Consider the following 19,896-nt stretch of genomic DNA (forward strand, 5'->3'; position numbering starts at 1 on the left):
ACAAAAAATCATATCAAATCATATCCAGTTTATAATGACCCGAAAAAAGCTGCATCCGATACCCAGATAGATGCCTGAATATGATTTTAGACGGTATACTTTGGCATGTACTGTAAACCTCCTGTCCTGTTTTCTGTTGCTTTTCACGGTCTGCCCAGGCTCAGGTTCACATATCATGGGTGTTGTGTGATGTTTTCATCTGATTGTCAAACAAATCACTTCAAAAAGTAGGCTACCTGAACAGCTCGGTCCACCGTATTTCTAGAATAATGCATTTTGCTGATACTCTGTACGGACTGTGTATACTACTGGACACTATACACACACACACACATACACACACACACACACACACACACACACACACACACACACACACACCAACCCCCAACCGAGCGCACGCACGCACGCACGCACGCACGCACGCACGCACGCACGCACGCACGCACGCACGCACGCACGCACGCACACACACACACACACACACACACACACACACACACACGGTCCATCATTTATTATTCTCCCAACATGTTATCTGAAGGTATACTTGTTAGACAACGTTAGAGCAGAGTACGTGTGTATGAGTGACATAAACAAGTCCAAGTGGAGACTTGACCGAGGCTGTCTGTAATCGCACTGGCATCAGTTCCCTCTGCTCTATAACATTCTAACACAGCCCCCAAACACTTCAATACACCCTGGTACACTCCAACACGTTAGTACACTCTGGTACACTCCAACACGTTAGTACACTCTGGTACACTCCAACACGGTAGAACACTCTGGTACACTCCAACACGTTAGAACACTCTGGTACACTCCAACACGGTAGAACACTCTGGTACACTCCAACACGTTAGAACACTCTGGTACACTCCAACACGTTAGAACACTCTGGTACACTCCAACATGCTAGAACACTCTGGTACACTCCAACACGTTAGAACACTCTGGTACACTCCGACACGTTAGAACACTCTGGTACACTCCAACACGCTAGAACACTCTGGTACACTCCAACACGTTAGAACACTCTGGTACACTCCAACACATTAGAACACTCTGGTACACTCCAACACGCTAGAACACTCTGGTACACTCCAACACGTTAGAACACTCTCGTACACTCCAACACGCTAGAACACTCTGGTACACTCCAACACGTTAGAACACTCTGGTACACTCCAACACGTTAGAACACTCTGGTACACTCCAACACGCTAGAACACTCTGGTACACTCCAACACGCTAGAACACTCTGGTACACTCCAACACGTTAGAACACTCTGGTACACTCCAACATGTTAGAACACTCTGGTACACTCCAACACGTTAGTACACTCTGGTACACTCCAACACGTTAGTACACTCTGGTACACTCCAACACGTTAGAACACTCTGGTACACTCCAACACGTTAGAAAACTCTGGTACACTCCGACACGTTAGTACACTCTGGTACACTCCAACACGTTAGTACACTCTGGTACACTCCAACACGTTAGAACACTCTGGTACACTCCAACACGTTAGAACACTCTGGTACACTCCAACACGTTAGAACACTCTGGTACACTCCAACACGTTAGAACACTCTGGTACACTCCAACACGTTAGAACACTCTGGTACACTCCAACACGTTAGAACACTCTGGTACACTCTAACACGTTAGAACACTCTGGTACACTCCAACGCGTTAGTACACTCTGGTACACTCCAACACGTTAGAACACTCTGGTACACTCCAACACGTTAGAACACTCCAGACTACTCAGAGTACTAGAGAAGGATGGAACATGGAGTGCGTACGTGTCACATGATTAACTCACTCCACTAGATCACTTCACTAGGTAACTTCACTAGGTCACTCCATTAGGCCACTCCACTAAGTCACTTCACTAAGTCACTTCACTAAGTCACTCCACTGGGTCTATCCACTAGGTCACTTCACTAAGTCACTTCACTAGGTCACTCCACTAGGTCACTCCACTAGGTCACTCCACTAGGTCAGTGTAATCAACCTTGGGTGGAGTTGTTTAATTAAATCTGCTCACTAGTGAGGAAAATGTGATTTAATTCCTCTTTCAGGATAGCATAAATATCATACCCGGCAAAAATGACAGCCTCCCCTATTACTGGTAATGGTGAGAGGTTAGCATGTCTTGAGGATACGATTTTTGACCCTCTGTAACGTTGTCACTCATCATTATTCATGATTCATTCAGGATTATCCATAATCGTGGTAGCACAGATGCATGTGTAACCGATGTGAAATGGCTAGTTAGTTAGCGGTGGTGCGCGCTAATAGCGTTTCATTTGGTGGTTCGAGCCCAGGTTGGGGCGAAGAGAGGGACGGAACCTACACTGTTACATTGATGCTGTTGACCCGGATCCTTGGTTGCTGCGGAAAAGGAGGTGGTCAAAAGGGGGGTGAGTGTAACCGATGTGAAATGGCTAGCTAGTTAGCGGCGGTGCGCGCTTATAGCGTTTCAATCAGTGACGTCACTCGCTCTGAGACCTGAAGTAGTTGTTCCCCTTGCGTTGCAAGAGCCGCGGCTTTTGTGGCGCGATGGGTAACGATGCTTCGTGGGGTGTCAGTTGTTGATGTGTGCAGAGGGTCCCTGGTTCGAGCCCAGGTTGGAGCGAAGAGAGAGGGACGGAACCTACACTGTTACAATAGCATAAATATCATACCCTGCAATAATGACAGCCTCCCCTATTACTGGTAATGGTGAGAGGTTAGCATGTCTTGGGGATACGATTTGTGACCCTCTGTAACGTTGTCACTCATCATTTTTCATGATTCATTCAGGATTATCCATAATCGTGGTAGCATCCACATTAATGTAGAAGTGTTCAGAAACATGTTATATTCTTATTTACAATAGAATTGACTCCAAGGCCTCCTGAGCCACTGCATCACAGTGCTTGAGGTGTCACTACAGACCCAGGTTCGATCCCGTGGCTGTGTCGCAGCCGGCCACAACCGGGAGACCCATGAGGCGGTGTACGATTGACCCAGAGTCGTCCAGGTTAGGGGAGGGTTTGGCCGGCCAGGATGTCCTTGTCCCATTGCATTCTAGCGATTCCTTGTGGCTGGCTGGGCACATGCACGCCGACATTGGTTGCCAGTTGCACACCGTTTCCTCCGACTCATTGGTGCGGCTTTCTTCCGGGTTAAGCAAGCAGTGTGTCAAGAAACAGTGCGGCTTGGCAGGGTCATGTTTCCTAGGACGCATGGCTCTTGACATTCGCCTCTCCCGAGTCCGTAGGGGAGTTGCAGCGATGGGACAAGACTGTAACTACCAATTGGGGAGAAAAAGTGGTAAAAAAGTACACACACAAAAAAAGTGACTCCAGAATGACACAATACATTATAAAAAAATAAATACATATTGGGCACAAAATAATCTGAAACACAACAAACACAAACTGCAAATGCGTCCAACAAGTTTGTAGAGTCACAAGCTTGATGTCATCACTGTGTGCTCGGAATACAGGACCAGATAACACACTTGTGACTACTTTCATACACATAAGTGAATTGCTCCAAATACTTATGACACCTTCAAATCGGGGGAATAGACACACAAAGTACTTTCATTTTCTAAACGATAAAACAGATATACACTCTTAGAAAAAAGGGTTCCAAAAGGGTTCTTCGCAGAGGGATAGGGTTCTACAAAGAACCATTTTGATCTGAAGAACTGTTTTTGGAAAACAAGGGTTCTTTGTAAGCTGAAGGGTTCTATCTAGAACATTTAACGTTCTAAGAACCATTTTTGGACAAAACGGTTCTTTGATGACTCTTTGGAAGGCAAATACCTGAGAGCAGGGTGACTGACAGAGAGGTAAATACCTTAGAGCAGGGTGACTGACAGGGAGGTGAATACCTGAGAGCAGGGAGACTGACATGGAGGTAAATACCTGAGAGCAGGGTGACTGACAGGGAGGTGAATACCTGAGAGCAGGGAGACTGACATGGAGGTAAATACCTGAGAGCAGGGTGACTGACAGGGAGGTGAATACCTGAGAGCAGGGTGACTGACATGGAGGTAAATACCTGAGAGCAGGGTGACTGACAGGGAGGAAAATACCTGAGAGCAGGGTGACTGACAGGGAGGTAAATACCTTAGAGCAGGGTGACTGACAAGGGAGCTGAGTGAATGAGACAGGAGGTTTTTTATCTAGGCCTATTTACTTTGGCTGGATTTGACTGTTGATGATTTCTCTCATTCGTTGTTCCTATTTACTTTTTCAAAGGAGAAATTATATTGTAATCCAACATGTTGGTATAGATTAGCCACATGGAGGGTTGCAATTTATTTTTGTTTTCCAAAAATCCATGTTGATAAATTCTTGGATTTCCTTCTTCCTGTATGGGTTTTTCTCTTTGACCAGTGTTTTGCATGTCTCTACGAGGAAGAACTAAGACAAAACAACTGACAGGGATGCCTTTCATCCTTCCACTGTGACATCACTACGTTACGAGGTCAAAGAGCAGGAAGTACTGTATAATGTAGCTGTATAACACCCACCTGTCTCAGATGGGACAGAGCCACTCAGAGGGAGAGGGAGAGCTGACAACAATATCAAGAAACAACATCGACAACAACAAACATCGGGTATGAGGATATCTTTCATAACTCTACATGTCTACTTTTGTAAAGAGAAAAGTAAAATACAGTTTGTAACATAAATGTCTATTGTTATATAGTAAACATAAATGTTTATTGTTATTTAGTGAACATAAATGTGTATTGTTATTTAGTACAATTAAATGTGTATTGTTATTTAGTAAACATAAATGTTTATTGTTATTTAGTGAACATAAATTTGTATTGTCATTTAGTAAACATAAATGTGTATTGTTATTTAGTGAACATAAATGTGTATTGTTATTTAGTACATTTTAATGTGTATTGTTATTTAGTAAACATTAATGTGTATTGTTATTTAGTAAACATAAATGTTTATTGTTATTTAGTAAACACAAATTTGTATTGTTATTTAGTAAACATTAATGTGTGTTGTTATTTAGTAAACATTAATGTGTATTGTTATTTAGTAAACATTAATGTGTGTTGTTATTTAGTAAACATTAATGTGTGTTGTTATTTAGTAAACATTCATGTGTGTTGTTATTTAGTAAACATTCATGTGTATTGTTATTTAGTAAATGTTGTAATGCTTATAAATATATTTTTGAGCAGTAGAATAACAGAAAAGTCTGGCAGTGCAAACCATCCATAAAGTAAAAATTCACTAAAATAATAAAATAAAAAATGATTGACATGTTTTTTCAGTCATTACATTTCATGACGTTAAATTCCAAATCTAAAGCATGCAGCCATGCTGCTGGTAGAAGTTGAAGTTTAGTTGTTGGTATTTGTTCACCAGACTGTTATCCCTCCATTCTCCAGGGATGGGCCACTCTCTGTTTCTCCTGTTCTTCTCAGGTTGGAGTTCATATGTTTTCGTGTGTGGTTGTGCGTGTGTGTGTGTGTGTGTGTGTGTGTGTGTGTGTGTGTGTGTGTGTGTGTGTGTGTGTGTGTGTGTGTGTGTGTGTGTGTGTGTGTGTGTGTGTGAGCAGGTTTTACATGGCTGTTAGCTGAATGCCCCACTCAAAACCGACGGCGAGGTGGGGAATGAGGGATGGAGTCAAAAACAAAACAATAATAAAACGCATGTGGTGTCCACAAACTAAGTTCTGCTCCGTGATGAACCGTTTCAGCAGTCACCAGACAGACGAAACGGTGACATGGTGCAGTCTGGGAAAGCAGATCTTTCAGATTTGTCTGAAAATGTTTCCTTATTTTTTTGTGTTTTAGTTAGTGACTGTATTCGCCGCGCCCCGGCTATACAGCGCTCCTTTACAATGGCAAACTCTTCCTTCATCGCTCACATAGTTCACCGTCCCCTGGCTGTTTAAAACGAGCTCACACAGTGTCTGTCTGTCTGTCTGTCTGTCTGTCTGTCTGTCTGTCTGTCTGTCTGTCTGTCTGTCTGTCTGTCTGTCTGTCTGTTTTTCTGTCTGTCTGTCTGTCCGTCCGTCCGTCCGTCCGTCCGTCTGTCTGTCATCAATTACCATTATCATTGATGTCAACAGTTAGTTTGTGTGTTTTCAGGTTAGTTTGTGTGTGTGTGTGTGTGTGTGTTTTATTAGTACAGTCATAATGTTGGTTTGTTCTCCACAGGGCTGTCTGTCCTCCCCTCATGCCTCTCTCATCAGTTCCACTTTGTGAACATCAGTAAAAACTGGACTGAAGCTCAGAGTTACTGCAGACAGAACTACACTGACCTGGCCTCCATAGACGACATGGCTGAAATGAACAGGCTCAATAACACAGTAAAGGCTGGGTTATTAACTGAACCAGCCTGGATAGGGCTGTATAACACCAGCTGGAGGTGGTCTCTGGGAGACACAGAGTTAGGGACGGTGGTGTTCTGGGACAAAAAGCACGGAGAAATCAACGACCAACCAGATAATGTAAAAAACAATGAGTTCTGTGTGTTTATGCGAAATGGGTCATGGCATGATGAGAACTGTAGTACACAACATAATTTTGTCTGCTATGGTGAGTTCCCCTGTCAGTCAGCCTTTTCACTGTCCTTCCTTCCATCTTTCTGTTTGTCAACCAGTCAAACACCAAACAGTTTGAATTCAGTCAACAGATTCATATTTTATTGAAAATCTTTTTTTTCTACCAGTTTATTTACGGACATGTATTTGTCAGTTTGAACTTGTCTTTATTGGAACATGTTATTATATATCTCATCTCTTCTTATATACCTTCTGTTCTTTCAAATAGACACAAATCTCACTAGTATGTACATCCTCATCACTGAAAAGAAGACTTGGAGTGAGGCTCAGCACTACTGCAGACAGAACCATACGGACCTGGCCAGTGTGAGGAATGGAGCAGATAATAACGCCATACAGAAGGCCATACATAACGTCATACAGGCAAGTTCATTTCACTTCACCTAATTTGTCTTGCACTTTGAGCACCGTGTTAAAAACATAATCAGCATTTGCAAAACATTTTACAGGAAGAGGTGTGGATCGGCCTGTATAGAGAGTGGAGGTGGTCTGACCAGAGCGGCTCAACCTTCAGAAACTGGATGACAGGCGAGCCAAACGGGGCAGTTGTTGTCGGAGGAGACCACCCAAAGCTCTGTGTGGAAATTAAGTTCCCATCTGGAGAGTGGAATGATGAGCCTTCTACCACCAATCATCCTTTTATCTGCTATGATGGTGAGGGGGTGAGGGGAGGGGGTGAGGGAGGGGGGAGGGATGAGGGGTGAGGGGGAGGGGTGAGGGGTGAGGGGGAGGGTGGAGGGGTGAGGGGGAGGGGGAGGGGTGAGGGTGGAGGGGTGAGGGATGAGGGGGAGGGGTGAGGGGTGAGGGATGAGGGGTGAGGGGGAGGGGTGAGGGGGAGGGGTGAGGCGTGACGGGGGGCGGGGGGGGTTAGATACATATTCATAAAAAAATGTAAATTTACTTTAGAATCAACGTTTTTTTGTGAATATTTAGCATGTCCATATCCTCCTCTTCCTCCAGATAAGCTGGTCCTGGTCTCAGAGAACAAGACGTGGTCCGAAGCCCTGTGGTACTGCAGAGAACAGGACATGGAACTGGTGTCTGCCCACAACCACAGGATCCAGCACTGGGTCCAACAGAGAGCCAAGAAGGCCTCCAGTCCCTACGTCTGGCTGGGCCTGAGGTACACCTGCACCCTGGACTTCTGGTTCTGGGTCAATGGAGAAGAGTCCTGCTTCCACAACTGGGCCGACGGGGAGGGCTACAGTACCAGGAAGGAGCAGCGTGGGAACACGGGGGCCATAGAGAGAAACGGGGGGAAGTGGGTCGGCCTGCCTGAGACCGACAAATTCAACTTCATCTGCAGCAAGAGTGATGGTCAGATTTAATCTGTTTTGGTTTCATTCAACTATCGTCTTCTCTCTCTCTCTCTCTCTCTCTCTCTCTCTCTCTCTCTCTCTCTCATTAAATTTGCTTTATTGGCATGACATAACAGTGTACATATTGCCAGAGCTTACTTTGGATATATACAATATTAAGATAATAATAATCAAAATTGTCAATGGGACAACAGTAACAACAATAACCAAGGGTCAGAATAACCATACATTGAACTATAACAATAAGCATACAGTAGAGGACATGTGCAGGTTGATTGGTCTGTCAGACACTGTCCCTCTGTAACGGGCATCGTAAGGATTGGACCAAGGTGCAGCGGGAACGTGTAAACTCATCTTCTTTATTAAATTTAAAAGAAGGAAAAACAAACTAATCACTTAATCTGCTCCAGTTCCAACTGTTCTGCCTGCAGCTATGGAACCCTGACCTGTTCACTGGACGTGCTACCTGTCCCAGACCTGCTGTCCCAGACCTGCTGGAACCCTGACCTGTTCACCGGATGTTCTACCTGTCCCAGACCTGCTGGAACCCTGACCTATTCACCGGACGTGCTACCTGTCCCAGACCTGCTGTCCCAGACCTGCTGGAACCCTGACCTGTTCACTGGACGTGCTACCTGTCCCAGACCTGCTGTCCCAGACCTGCTGGAACCCTGACCTGTTCACCGGATGTTCTACCTGTCCCAGACCTGCTGGAACCCTGACCTATTCACCGGACGTGCTACCTGTCCCAGACCTGCTGTCCCAGACCTGCTGGAACCCTGACCTGTTCACTGGACGTGCTACCTGTCCCAGACCTGCTGTCCCAGACCTGCTGGAACCCTGACCTATTCACCGGATGTTCTACCTGTCCCAGACCTGCTGGAACCCTGACCTATTCACCGGACGTGCTACCTGTCCCAGACCTGCTGTTTTCAACTCTCTAGAGACAGCAGGAGCGGTAGAGATACTCTCATAGATCGGCTATGAAAAAGCCAACTGACACTAACTCTTGTGTTACTGACTTGTTGCAAACTCGACAACTACTATGATTATTGTTATTTGAACATGCTGGTCATTTCTGAACATTTGAACATCTTGGCCATGTGCTGTTATAATCTCCACCCGGCACAGCCAGAAGAGGACTGGCCACCCCTCATAGCCTGGTTCCTCTCTAGGTTTCTTCCTAGGTTTTGGCCTTTCTAGGGAGTTTTTCCTAGCCACCGTGCTTCTACACCTGCATTGCTTGCTGTTTGGGATTTAGTCTGGGTTTCTGTACAGCACTTTGAGATATCAGCTGATGTAAGAAGGGCTATATAAATACATTTGATTTGCTCTGTATACAAAAACAACAAACGACATAAAACAGTCCTGTCAGGTGCACAGACACCAAACAGGAGACAACTACCCACAAATCCCATTACAAAACACCCCTATACATAGGACCTTCAATCAGAAGCAATGAGGAGCAGCTGCTTCCAATTGAAGGTCAACCCCATTAACTTAACATAGAAATAGAAAGACTAGAACTAACATAGAAATATACTTACATAGAACATAGACCAAAAAACCCCGGAACACATAAAACAAACACCCCTCTTACATAAGCACATAGCCAAACAAACCCTGAACCACATAAAACAAACACCCCCTGCCACGTCCTGACCAAACTACAATAACAAATAACCCCTTTACTGGTCAGGACGTGACAATACCACCCCCCCCCCACCCTGGATGCACCTCAAACAAAAAACTAGCAAAACAATAACCAACAATACAGGGGAGGGAAGGGAGGGTGGCCACCGTCTTCTTCTGCAACACCCCCCCTCCCAATACTCCCCCCTCAGGAGCGGGACGCAAACCCCGATCCCCACTTCAGTGTTGCCTCTAGAGCGAGGTCCCTCTCCGTGGAATCCGGACTGGGGACCCTCGCAACGGGCGACTCTGGCTGCGCTGGACTGGAGGGCGACTCTGGCTGCGTCGGAATGGAGGGCAACTCTGGCTGCGCTGGACTGGAGGGCGACTCTGGCTGCGTCGGAATGGAGGGCAACTCTGGCTGCGTCGGACTGGAGGATGACTCTGGCTGCGTCGGACTGGAGGGCGATCTCCCTCGGTTCCGGACTGTGGGCCGTCTCTCTTGGTTCGGGACTGTGGGCCGTCTCTCTACGGGGCACTGTCACCGGAAGCTCTGGACGGGGCACTGTCGCCGGACACTCTGGACGAGGCACTGTCGCCGGACACTCTGGACGAGGCACTGTCGCCGGACACTCTGGACGAGGCACTGTCGCCGGACGCTCTGGACGAGGCACTGTCGGCGGACGCTCTGGACGAGGCACTGTCGCCGGACACTCTGGACGAGGCACTGTCGCCGGACGCTCTGGACGAGGCACTGTCGCCGGACGCTCTGGACGAGGCACTGTCGCCGGACGCTCTGGAAAGGCACTGTTGCCGGAAGCTCTGGACGGGGACTGCGCACTGAAGACCTGATGCGTGGAGCTGCTAGGAGTGCCAGACATGGACGCACCACAAGGCTAATGCGAGGAGCAGGAGCAGGACAGCTGGACTGGGCTGGCGCACTGGAGGCCTGGTGCGTGGGGCTGGCTTTGGAGACGCCAGACTGGATACACGCACCTCAGGGCCAGTGCGGAGAGCGGGAACAGGATACACTGGGCCGTGAAGGCGCACTGGTGATCTCGAGCGCAGGACTGGCACCACCCTTACTGGCTGGGTGCCCGCTTCCCCCCGGCAAATGCGGGACGCTGGCACCGAGCATACCGGCCTGGGGATGCTTGGCCTCGATGCCGTGCGCATCACGCCATAGCACGGGGCCTGACCAGTACCACGCTGCCTCTGGTAAGCACGGGGAGTTGGCTTAGGGCTCAACCCTGGCCCAGTCAAACTACCCGTGTGCACTTACATAGAACATAGACCAAAAAACCCCGGAACACATAAAACAAACACCCCTCTTACATAAGCACATAGCCCAACAAACCCCGAACCACATAAAACAAACACCCCCTGCCACGTCCTGACCAAACTACAATAACAAATAACCCCTTTACTGGTCAGGACGTGACTCCCTCATCTTATGGCAGGCAGCAATGTAGTGACCTGCCAACCCACAGCTCTCTGCGTCCTCCCCCAACAGGACGGGTAGCCTGTCCTCATCAGAGAGGTCTTTGAAACCTTGATTAAAGGTTTCAAATTTGGGGAAATGACACTCTAATTATTTTATATTATTGACATTTTGTCAGGAAATGCAGCTCTGTCTCAGGTTCTGCTGTGGTGCAGTGGTTGCACAGCCTTTCCTCTGCAGGGAGCCAGGTTTTCCTGCGTCTACCCTTCTCAATGGCAAGGCTGTGCTCACTGAGCCTGTACTTTGTCAAGGTTTTTCTAAGGTTTTGATCAGTAACCATGGTCAAATAGTTAGCCATGGTCTACTATCGATTTAGGGCCAGATAGCACTGCATTTTGCTTGGTGCTAGTGTTTCCCAATAGGCAATGTAGTTTTGTTTTGACTGTGTTGTAATTTGGTTTATTCTGATTGATTGGATGTTCTGGTCCTGAGGCTTCAGTGTGTTAGTAGAACAGGTTTGTGAACTCAGCTCTCTCTCTCTCTCTCTGTCTGTCTCTCTGTCTCTGTCTCTCTCTCTGTCTCTCTCTCTACGTGTCTCTCTCTGTGTCTGTCTTTCTCTCTCTCTCATTCACTATTTCACTAATCTTGTATTTTTTATTTTATTTGTTCTGTAATGCAGATTACTAAAAACAGACCCTGACATCTGGACCAGCTGAATCCTACAGCCCAACACATTGTTCCTGATCTCTGGACCAGCTGAATCCTACAGCCCAACACATTGTTCCTGATCTCTGGACCAGCTGAATTCTATAGCCCAACACATTGTTCCTGATCTCTGGACCAGCTGAATTCTATAGCCCAACACATTGTTCCTGATCTCTGGACCAGCTGAATTCTATAGCCCAACACATTGTTCCTGATCTCTGGACCAGCTGAATTCTATAGCCCAACACATTGTTCCTGATCTCTGGACCAGCTGAATTCTATAGCCCAACACATTGTTCCTGATCTCTGGACCAGCTGAACCCTACAGTCCAACACATTGTTCCAGACATATTCAGATTTACATTGAGTAAGGTGATGGATACTCAATCTTTTAAAAATATCTTTAATATTTATTTTTAATATTATTTTATTTTATGTTTGTATATTCTCTTATTGAATTGGATTCTTACCATACTCTTATTATTTTCTTATGGATGCATTACTGGTTATCTTATTACCTATTTTATTACTGGTTAATTTGTTACTGTTTATCTTTTTACCTATTTCATTACTGGTGTCACGTCCTGACCAGTAAAGGGGTTGTTTGTTATTGTAGTTTGGTCAGGGCGTGGCAGGGGGTGTTTGTTTAGTGTGTTTCGGGGTTTTTGGGCAATGTTCTATTTTAGTCTATTTCTATGTCTGTGTCTATGTATTCTATTTCTATGCTTAGTTTATTGGGTTGACCTTCAATTGGAGGCAGCTGTTCCTCGTTGCCTCTAATTGAAGGTCCTATTTAATAGGGGTGTTTTTCATTGTGATTTGTGGGTAGTTGTTTCTCCATATAGTCATTTTGTCCTTACGGGACTGTTTTTCGTCGTTGTTTTTTTTCAAGTGTTTTGTTTCGTTTATTTAATAAATAAGAAGATGAGCATACACATTCCCGCTGCGTTTTGGTCCACTCAATACGACGAACGTGACAACTGGTTAATTCATTAATGTTTATCTTTTTACCTATTTCATTACTGTTTATCTTTTTACCTATTTCATTACTGTTTATCTTTTTACCTATTTCGTTACTGGTTATTGATAGATGAATTTGTATGTTTAAAGATAATGACAAAAAGTATTTCACCCTGAAACCATATAACTGTGTGAAATGTATTAGAATTATAAGGCTATAATAATAGTCAGAATTCTATAATGTGTGTGACTAGGCCTTTGTGTTACTATTTCGCAAAATGAGCAGGGCATAGTTGAAACCACAGAAAAGAGGAAGACGACCTTGCAGAAACTGATAATTGGAAAAGGGGTCTCTCTCCAACTTAGGGAGGGGTGGAACTGTCAGGAACGGCTAGGCTAGTAGAAGATAATGAAACCTGTTGCAGAAGTGTGAAAACCATGTATGTGAACTGTGGAAAAATACAACCACCTAAAGCGGGGTGGAGTTCTCTACTGATGTGAGTTCATTTGTGCTGTGTGTGTGTGTGTGTACATATAAAATACTGTGTCCTTAATTTGAGGGCAGAGCTCTCCTGAATAAAGATCCAGACTATTGTATAATGGGACTCTTGTCTGTTTCTTATTAACCAAAGCCTTACAGCCTTTGGGATACAGATCCTAGTAGATTAATTACAGTTCATTTGGAACCTTGAGAACCTAGAAATTCTCTTGACAGTTACTTTATTACCCATATCATTACTGTTTATCACATTACCTATTTCATTACTGTTTATCTTATTACCCATATCATTACTGTTTATCTTATTACCCATATCATTACTGTTTATCTTATTACCTACTTCATTACTGGTTATCTTATTACCCATATCATTACTGTTTATCTTATTACCCATATCATTACTGTTTATCTTATTACCTACTTCATTACTGGTTATCTTATTACCCATATCATTACTGTTTATCTTATTAACTACTTCATTACTGGTTATCTTATTAACCATATCATTACTGTATATCTTATTAACTATTTCATTACTGTTTATCTTATTACCCATATCAGTACTGTTTATCTTATTACCTATTTCATTATCGTTTATCTTATTACCTATTTCATTAATGTTTATCGTATTAGCTATTTCAACACTTTTTAAAATCTTATTACCTATTTCATTACCGTGTATCTTATTACCTACTTCATTACTGTTTATCTTATTACACATATCATTACTGTTTATTGTATTACCTATTTCATTACTGTTTATATTATTACCTATTTCATTACTGTTTACCTTATTACCTATTTCATTATTGTTTATCTTATTACCCATATCATTACTGTTTATCTTATTACCTATTTCATTACTGGTTAATTCATTACTAGTTACCTTATTACCTATTTCATTACTGGGTATTTCATTACCGTTTATCTTATTACCTATTTCATTACTAGTTAATTCATTACTGTTTATCTTATTACCTATTTCATTACCGGTTAATTCATTACTGTTTATCTTATCACCCATATCATTACTGTTTATCTTATTACCTATTTCATTACTGGTTATCTTATTACCTATTTCATTGGCATGACAGGGACAACTGGAACTCAAAAAACTTCTCTATTTGAAATGAATGTAGCGTTTATATTAGTGCTAATTTATATTAGCTGCAACATGAACTAAAAGCATCCACTAAACAATTATACTAGCTGCAACATGGACTGAAAGTGGTAGAACTTTGGTCATATGTCAGTATCTTCCAAAACCACTGGTCCAACACTCAGGATCTTAAGGGTACATAAAGCCTTAAGGGAACATAAATCATTAAGTGTAGATAAAGGGGGTTTGTTCCAACTCAATGAGTAATATTTTGTTTTTTTAAACTTCTCAATGTAAAAAATATTTTCACATCACCCTCCTTTTGTCAAAACAAGCTTGTTTGTCTGGGCTGTAGCTTATTCTTGAGCTGTTTGGGGCTGCTGGTGAACCATGATGTGCAGGCAATCAAAGTGAGACTGGACTAGCTCACTTGCCAGATTCTTCAGTGTGTCTATTGCCAGGTTTTCAGCCACGGGAAGTACTGGAGGTGAAGGTCCTGCAGCACCCCCTGGTGGTGTGATGATACAACAGCAAGAATCTTTGTTTCAATAAAAACTATCAAACTATGTTCAGTTCCATTATTGATATGAATTATGCGATTGGGGTAAGGGGAGAAATCAACATGGGATATTTACATGTGGGGCCCATTCTGCATGGAAACCTCAATATGTGGGGCCCATTCTGCATTGAAACCTCTATATGTGGGGCCCATTCTACATGGAAACCTCTATATGTGGGGCCCATTCTACATGGAAACCTCTATATGTGGGGCCCATTCTGCATGGAAACCTCTATATGTGGGGCCCATTCTGCATGGAAACCTCTATATGTGGGGCCCATTCTGCATGGAAACTTCTATATGTGGGGCCCATTCTGCATGGAAAACTCTACATGTGGGGCCCATTCTGCATGGAAACCTCTATATGCATAGAGTAATATAGACACTATACATGGTTAATATAGACAGTATACATGCTTAATATAGACTGTATACAGTATACATGGTTAATATAGACAGTATACAGTATACATGGTTAATATAGACAGTATACAGTATACATGGTTAATATAGATAGCATACATGGTTAATATAGACAGTATACAGTATACATGGTTAATATAGACAGTATACAGTATACATGGTTAATATAGACAGTATACATGGTGAATATAGACAGTATACAGTATACATGGTTAATATAGACAGTATACATGGTTAATATAGACAGTATACAGTATACATGGTTAATATAGACAATATACATGGTTATTATAGACAGTATACAGTATACATGCTTAATATAAACAGTATACATGGTTAATATAGACAGTAGACAATATACATGGTTAATATAGACAGTATACAGTATACATGGTTAATATAGACAGTATACATGGTTAATATAGACAATATACATGGTTAACATAGACAGTAGACAGTATACATGGTTAATATAGACAATATACATGGTTAATATAGACAATATACATGGTTAATATAGACACTATACATGGTTAATATAGACAATATACATGGTTAATATAGACAGTATACAGTATACATGGTTAATATAGACAATATACATGGTTAATATAGACAGTATACAGTATACATGATTAATATTGACAGTATACATGGTTAATATAGACAGTATACATGGTTAACATAGACAGTATACAGTATACATGGTTAATATAGACAGTATACATGGTTAATATAGACAGTATACAGTATACATGGTTAATATAGACAGTATACAGTATACATGGTTAATATAGACAGTATACATGGTTAACATAGACAATATACAGTATACATGGTTAATATAGACAATATACATGGTTAATATAGACAGTATACAGTATACATGGTTAATATAGACAGTATACATGGTTAATGTAGACAGTATACAGTATACATGGTTAATATAGACAGTATACATGGTTAAAATAGACAGTATACATGGTTAATGTAGACAGTATACAGTATACATGGTTAATATAGACAGTATACAGTATACATGGTTAATATAGACAGTATACATGGTTAAAATAGACAGTATACAGTATACATGGTTAATATAGACAGTATACATGGTTAAAATAGACAGTATACAGTATACATGGTTAATATAGACAGTATACATGGTTAAAATAGACAGTATACAGCATACATGGTTAATATAGACAGTATACATGGTTAAAATAGACAGTATACAGTATACATGGTTAACATAGACAGTACACATGGTTAATATATACGTCGCTGACTGAGATGGCCGCCTCACTTCGTGTTCCTAGGAAACTATGCAGTATTTTATTTTTTTATGTGTTATTTCTTTCATTGTTACCCCAGGAAATCATAGGTTTTATTACATACAGTCGGGAGGAATGACTGAATACAAACAGTGTAGCTATTCCCTCCGCAAGGCAATCAAACAAGCAAAGCGTCAGTATAGAGACAAAGCAGAGTCGCAATTCAACGGCTCAGACACGAGACGTATGTGGCAGCATCTAAAGTCAATCACGGACTACAAAAGGAACACCAGCCCCGGCGCGGACCAGGAAGTCTTTCTCCCAGACAAACTAAACAACTTCTTTGCTCGCTTTGAGGACAATACAGTGGCACTGACACGGCCCGCTACCAAAACCTGCAGGCTCTCCTTCACTGCAGCCAACGTGAGTAAAACATTTAAACGTGTTAACCCTCGCAAGGCTGCAGGCCCAGACGTTCCTTAGAGCATGCGCAGACCAGCTGGCGGGTGCGTTTACGGACATATTCAATCAATCCTTATCCCAGTCTGCTGTTCCCACATGCTTCAAGAGGGCCACCATTGTTCCTGTTCCCAACAAAGCTAAGGTAACTGAGCTAAATAACTACCGCCCCGTAGCAATCACTTCTGTCATCATGAAGTGCTTTGAGAGAATAGTTAACCTGTTAGGGCTGGGGGGCAGTATTTGCACGGCTGGATAAAAAAAATGTACCCGATTTAATCTGGTTACTAATCCTACCCAGTAACTAGAATATGCATATACTTATTATATATGGATAGAAAACACTCTAAAGTTTCTAAAACTGTTTGAATGGTGTCTGTGAGTATAACAGAACTCATTTGGCAGGCAAAACCCTGAGACATTTTCTGACAGGAAGTGGATACCTGATGTGTTGTATTACATGTAAACCTATGCCATTGAAAAACACAGGGGCTGAGGAATATTTTGGCACTTCCTATTGCTTCCACTAGATGTCACCAGCCTTTACAAAATGTTTTGAGTCTTCTGGAGGGAGATCTGACCGAACAAGAGCCATGGAACGATGATGGCCCATTAGACACCTGGCGCGCGAGTTCATGTTGGGTACCCTCGTTCCAATACGTTATAAAAGAGTATGCATTCGTCCACCTTGAATATTATTCATGTTCTGGTTAAAAAGGCCCTAATGATTTATGCTATACAACGTTTGACATGTTTGAACGAACGTAAATATATTTTTTCCCCTCGTTCATGAAGTGAAGTCCGGCGGGCTTAGATCATGTGCTAACAAGACGGAGATTTTTGGACATAAATTATGAGCTTTTTTGAACAAAACTACATTCGTTATGGACCTGTGATACCTGGAAGTGACATCTGATGAAGAGAATCAAAGGTAATGGATTATTTACATAGTATTTTCGATTTTAGATCTCCCCAACATGACGACTAGTCTGTATCGCAACGCGTATTTTTCTGGGCGCAGTGCTCAGATTATTGCAAAGTGTGATTTCCCAGTAAGGTTATTTTTAAATCTGGCAAGTTGATTGCGTTCAAGAGATGTAAATCTATAATTCTTTAAATGACAATATAATATTTTACCAATGTTTTCTAATTTTAATTATTTAATTTGTGATGCTGACTTGACTGCCGGTTATTGGAGGGAAACGATTTCCTCAACATCAATGCCATAGTAAAACGCTGTTTTTGGATATAAATATGAACTTGATAGAACTAAAAATGCATGCATTGTCTAACATAATGTCCTAGGAGTGTCATCTGATGGAGATTGTAAAAGGTTAGTGCATCATTTTAGCTGGTTTTATGGTTTTGGTGACCCTGTCTTTGAATTGACAAAACATTACACACAACTCTTGTAAATGTACTGTCCTAACATACTCTAAATTTATGCTTTCGCCGTAAAACCTTTTTGAAATCGTAAAACGTGGTTAGATTAAGGAGATGTTTATCTTTCAAAGGGTGTAAAATAGTTGTATGTTTGAAAAATTTGAATTTTGACATTTATTTGGATTCAAATTTGCCGCTCTTGAAATGCACCTGCTGTTAATGGAGTGCACCACGGGGGGGACGCCTGCGTCCCACCTAGCCCATAGAGGTTAAGGACCATATCACCTCCACCCTACCTGACACCCTAGACCCACTACAATTTTCTTACCGTCCCAATATGTCCACAGACGACGCAATCGCAATCACACTGCACACTGCCCTAACCCATCTGGACAAGAGGAATACCTATGTAAGAATGCTGTTCATCGACTACAGCTCAGCATTTAACACCATAGTACCCTCCAAACTCGTCTCTAAGCTCGAGACCCTGGGTCTCGACCCTGCCCTGTGCAACTGGGTCCTGGACTTCCTGACGGGCCGCCCCCAGGTGGAAAGGGTAGGTAACAGTATCTCCACCCCGCTGATCCTCAACACAGGGGCCCCACAAGGGTGTGTTCTCTGTCCTCTCCTGTACTCCCTCTTCACCCATGACTGCGTGGCCATGCACGCCTCCAACTCAATCATCAAGTTTGCAGACGACACTACAGTGGTAGACTTGATTACCAACAACGACGAAACGGCCTACAGGGAGGAGGTGAGGGCCCTCGGAGTGTGGTGTCAGGAAAATAACCTCACACTCAATGTCAACAAAACAAAGGAGATGATCGTGGACTTCAGGAAACAGCAGAGGGAGCAGCCCCCTATCCACATTGACGGGACAGTATCACTGCCTGGTACGGCAATTGCTCTGCCCACAACCGTAAGGCTCTCCAGAGGGTAGTGAGGTCTGCACAACGCATCACCGGGGGCAAACTACCTGCCCTCCAGGACACCTACACCACCCGATGTCACAGGAAGGCCAAAAAGATCATCAAGGACAACAACCACCCGAGCCACTGCCTGTTCACCCCGCTATCATCCAGAAGGCGAGGTCAGTACAGGTGCATCAAAGCTGGGACCGAGAGACTGAAAAACAGCTTCTATCTCAAGGCCATCAGACTGTTAAACAGCCATCACTAACATTGAGTGGCTGCTGCCAACATACTGACTCAACTCCAGCCACTTTAATAATGGAAAAATGAATGTAATAAATGATCACTAGCCACTTTAAACAATGCCACTTCATATAATGTTTACACACCCTACATTACTCATCTCATATGTATACACTGTACTCTATACCATCTACTGCATCTTGCCTATGCCGTTCGGCCATCACTCATTCATATATTTTTTATGTACATATTCTTATTCATTCCTTTACACTTGTGTGTATAAGGTAGTTGTTGTGAAATTGTTAGGTTAGATTACTTGTTAGATTGTCACAGCTGTCTTCAAAAATGGACCAAGGCGCAGGCGGGCCACTCGGGCTGGGCC

At 43.0% G+C, this 19,896-nt stretch overlaps 1 protein-coding gene across 2 annotated transcripts in view; it reads left to right on the forward strand.

Moving 5' to 3' along the window:
- Window positions 1–13,264, forward strand: part of LOC106594186 (macrophage mannose receptor 1) — a 52,649-nt gene extending 39,385 nt beyond the window's left edge. Inside the window, exons 1-7 of one of the 2 annotated variants that reach the window (XM_045713893.1) lie at window positions 4,480–4,628; window positions 5,427–5,462; window positions 6,201–6,581; window positions 6,816–6,970; window positions 7,057–7,261; window positions 7,568–7,924; window positions 11,679–13,264. In XM_045713893.1, the coding sequence (XP_045569849.1) occupies window positions 5,429–5,462; window positions 6,201–6,581; window positions 6,816–6,970; window positions 7,057–7,261; window positions 7,568–7,924; window positions 11,679–11,686 (1,140 nt within the window). In that variant the 5' untranslated portion in view covers window positions 4,480–4,628; window positions 5,427–5,428 and the 3' untranslated portion in view covers window positions 11,687–13,264. Of the gene's footprint in view, window positions 1–4,479; window positions 4,629–5,426; window positions 5,463–6,200; window positions 6,582–6,815; window positions 6,971–7,056; window positions 7,262–7,567; window positions 7,925–11,678 lie in introns of those variants that run through there. The other variant, XM_045713894.1, reaches the window with a different exon arrangement.
- The last annotated feature ends 6,632 nt before the right edge of the window (window positions 13,265–19,896 follow it).

The sequence above is a fragment of the Salmo salar genome, unplaced genomic scaffold (assembly GCF_905237065.1).
Source record: "Salmo salar unplaced genomic scaffold, Ssal_v3.1, whole genome shotgun sequence".
In the NCBI taxonomy this organism is placed as follows: domain Eukaryota; kingdom Metazoa; phylum Chordata; class Actinopteri; order Salmoniformes; family Salmonidae; genus Salmo; species Salmo salar.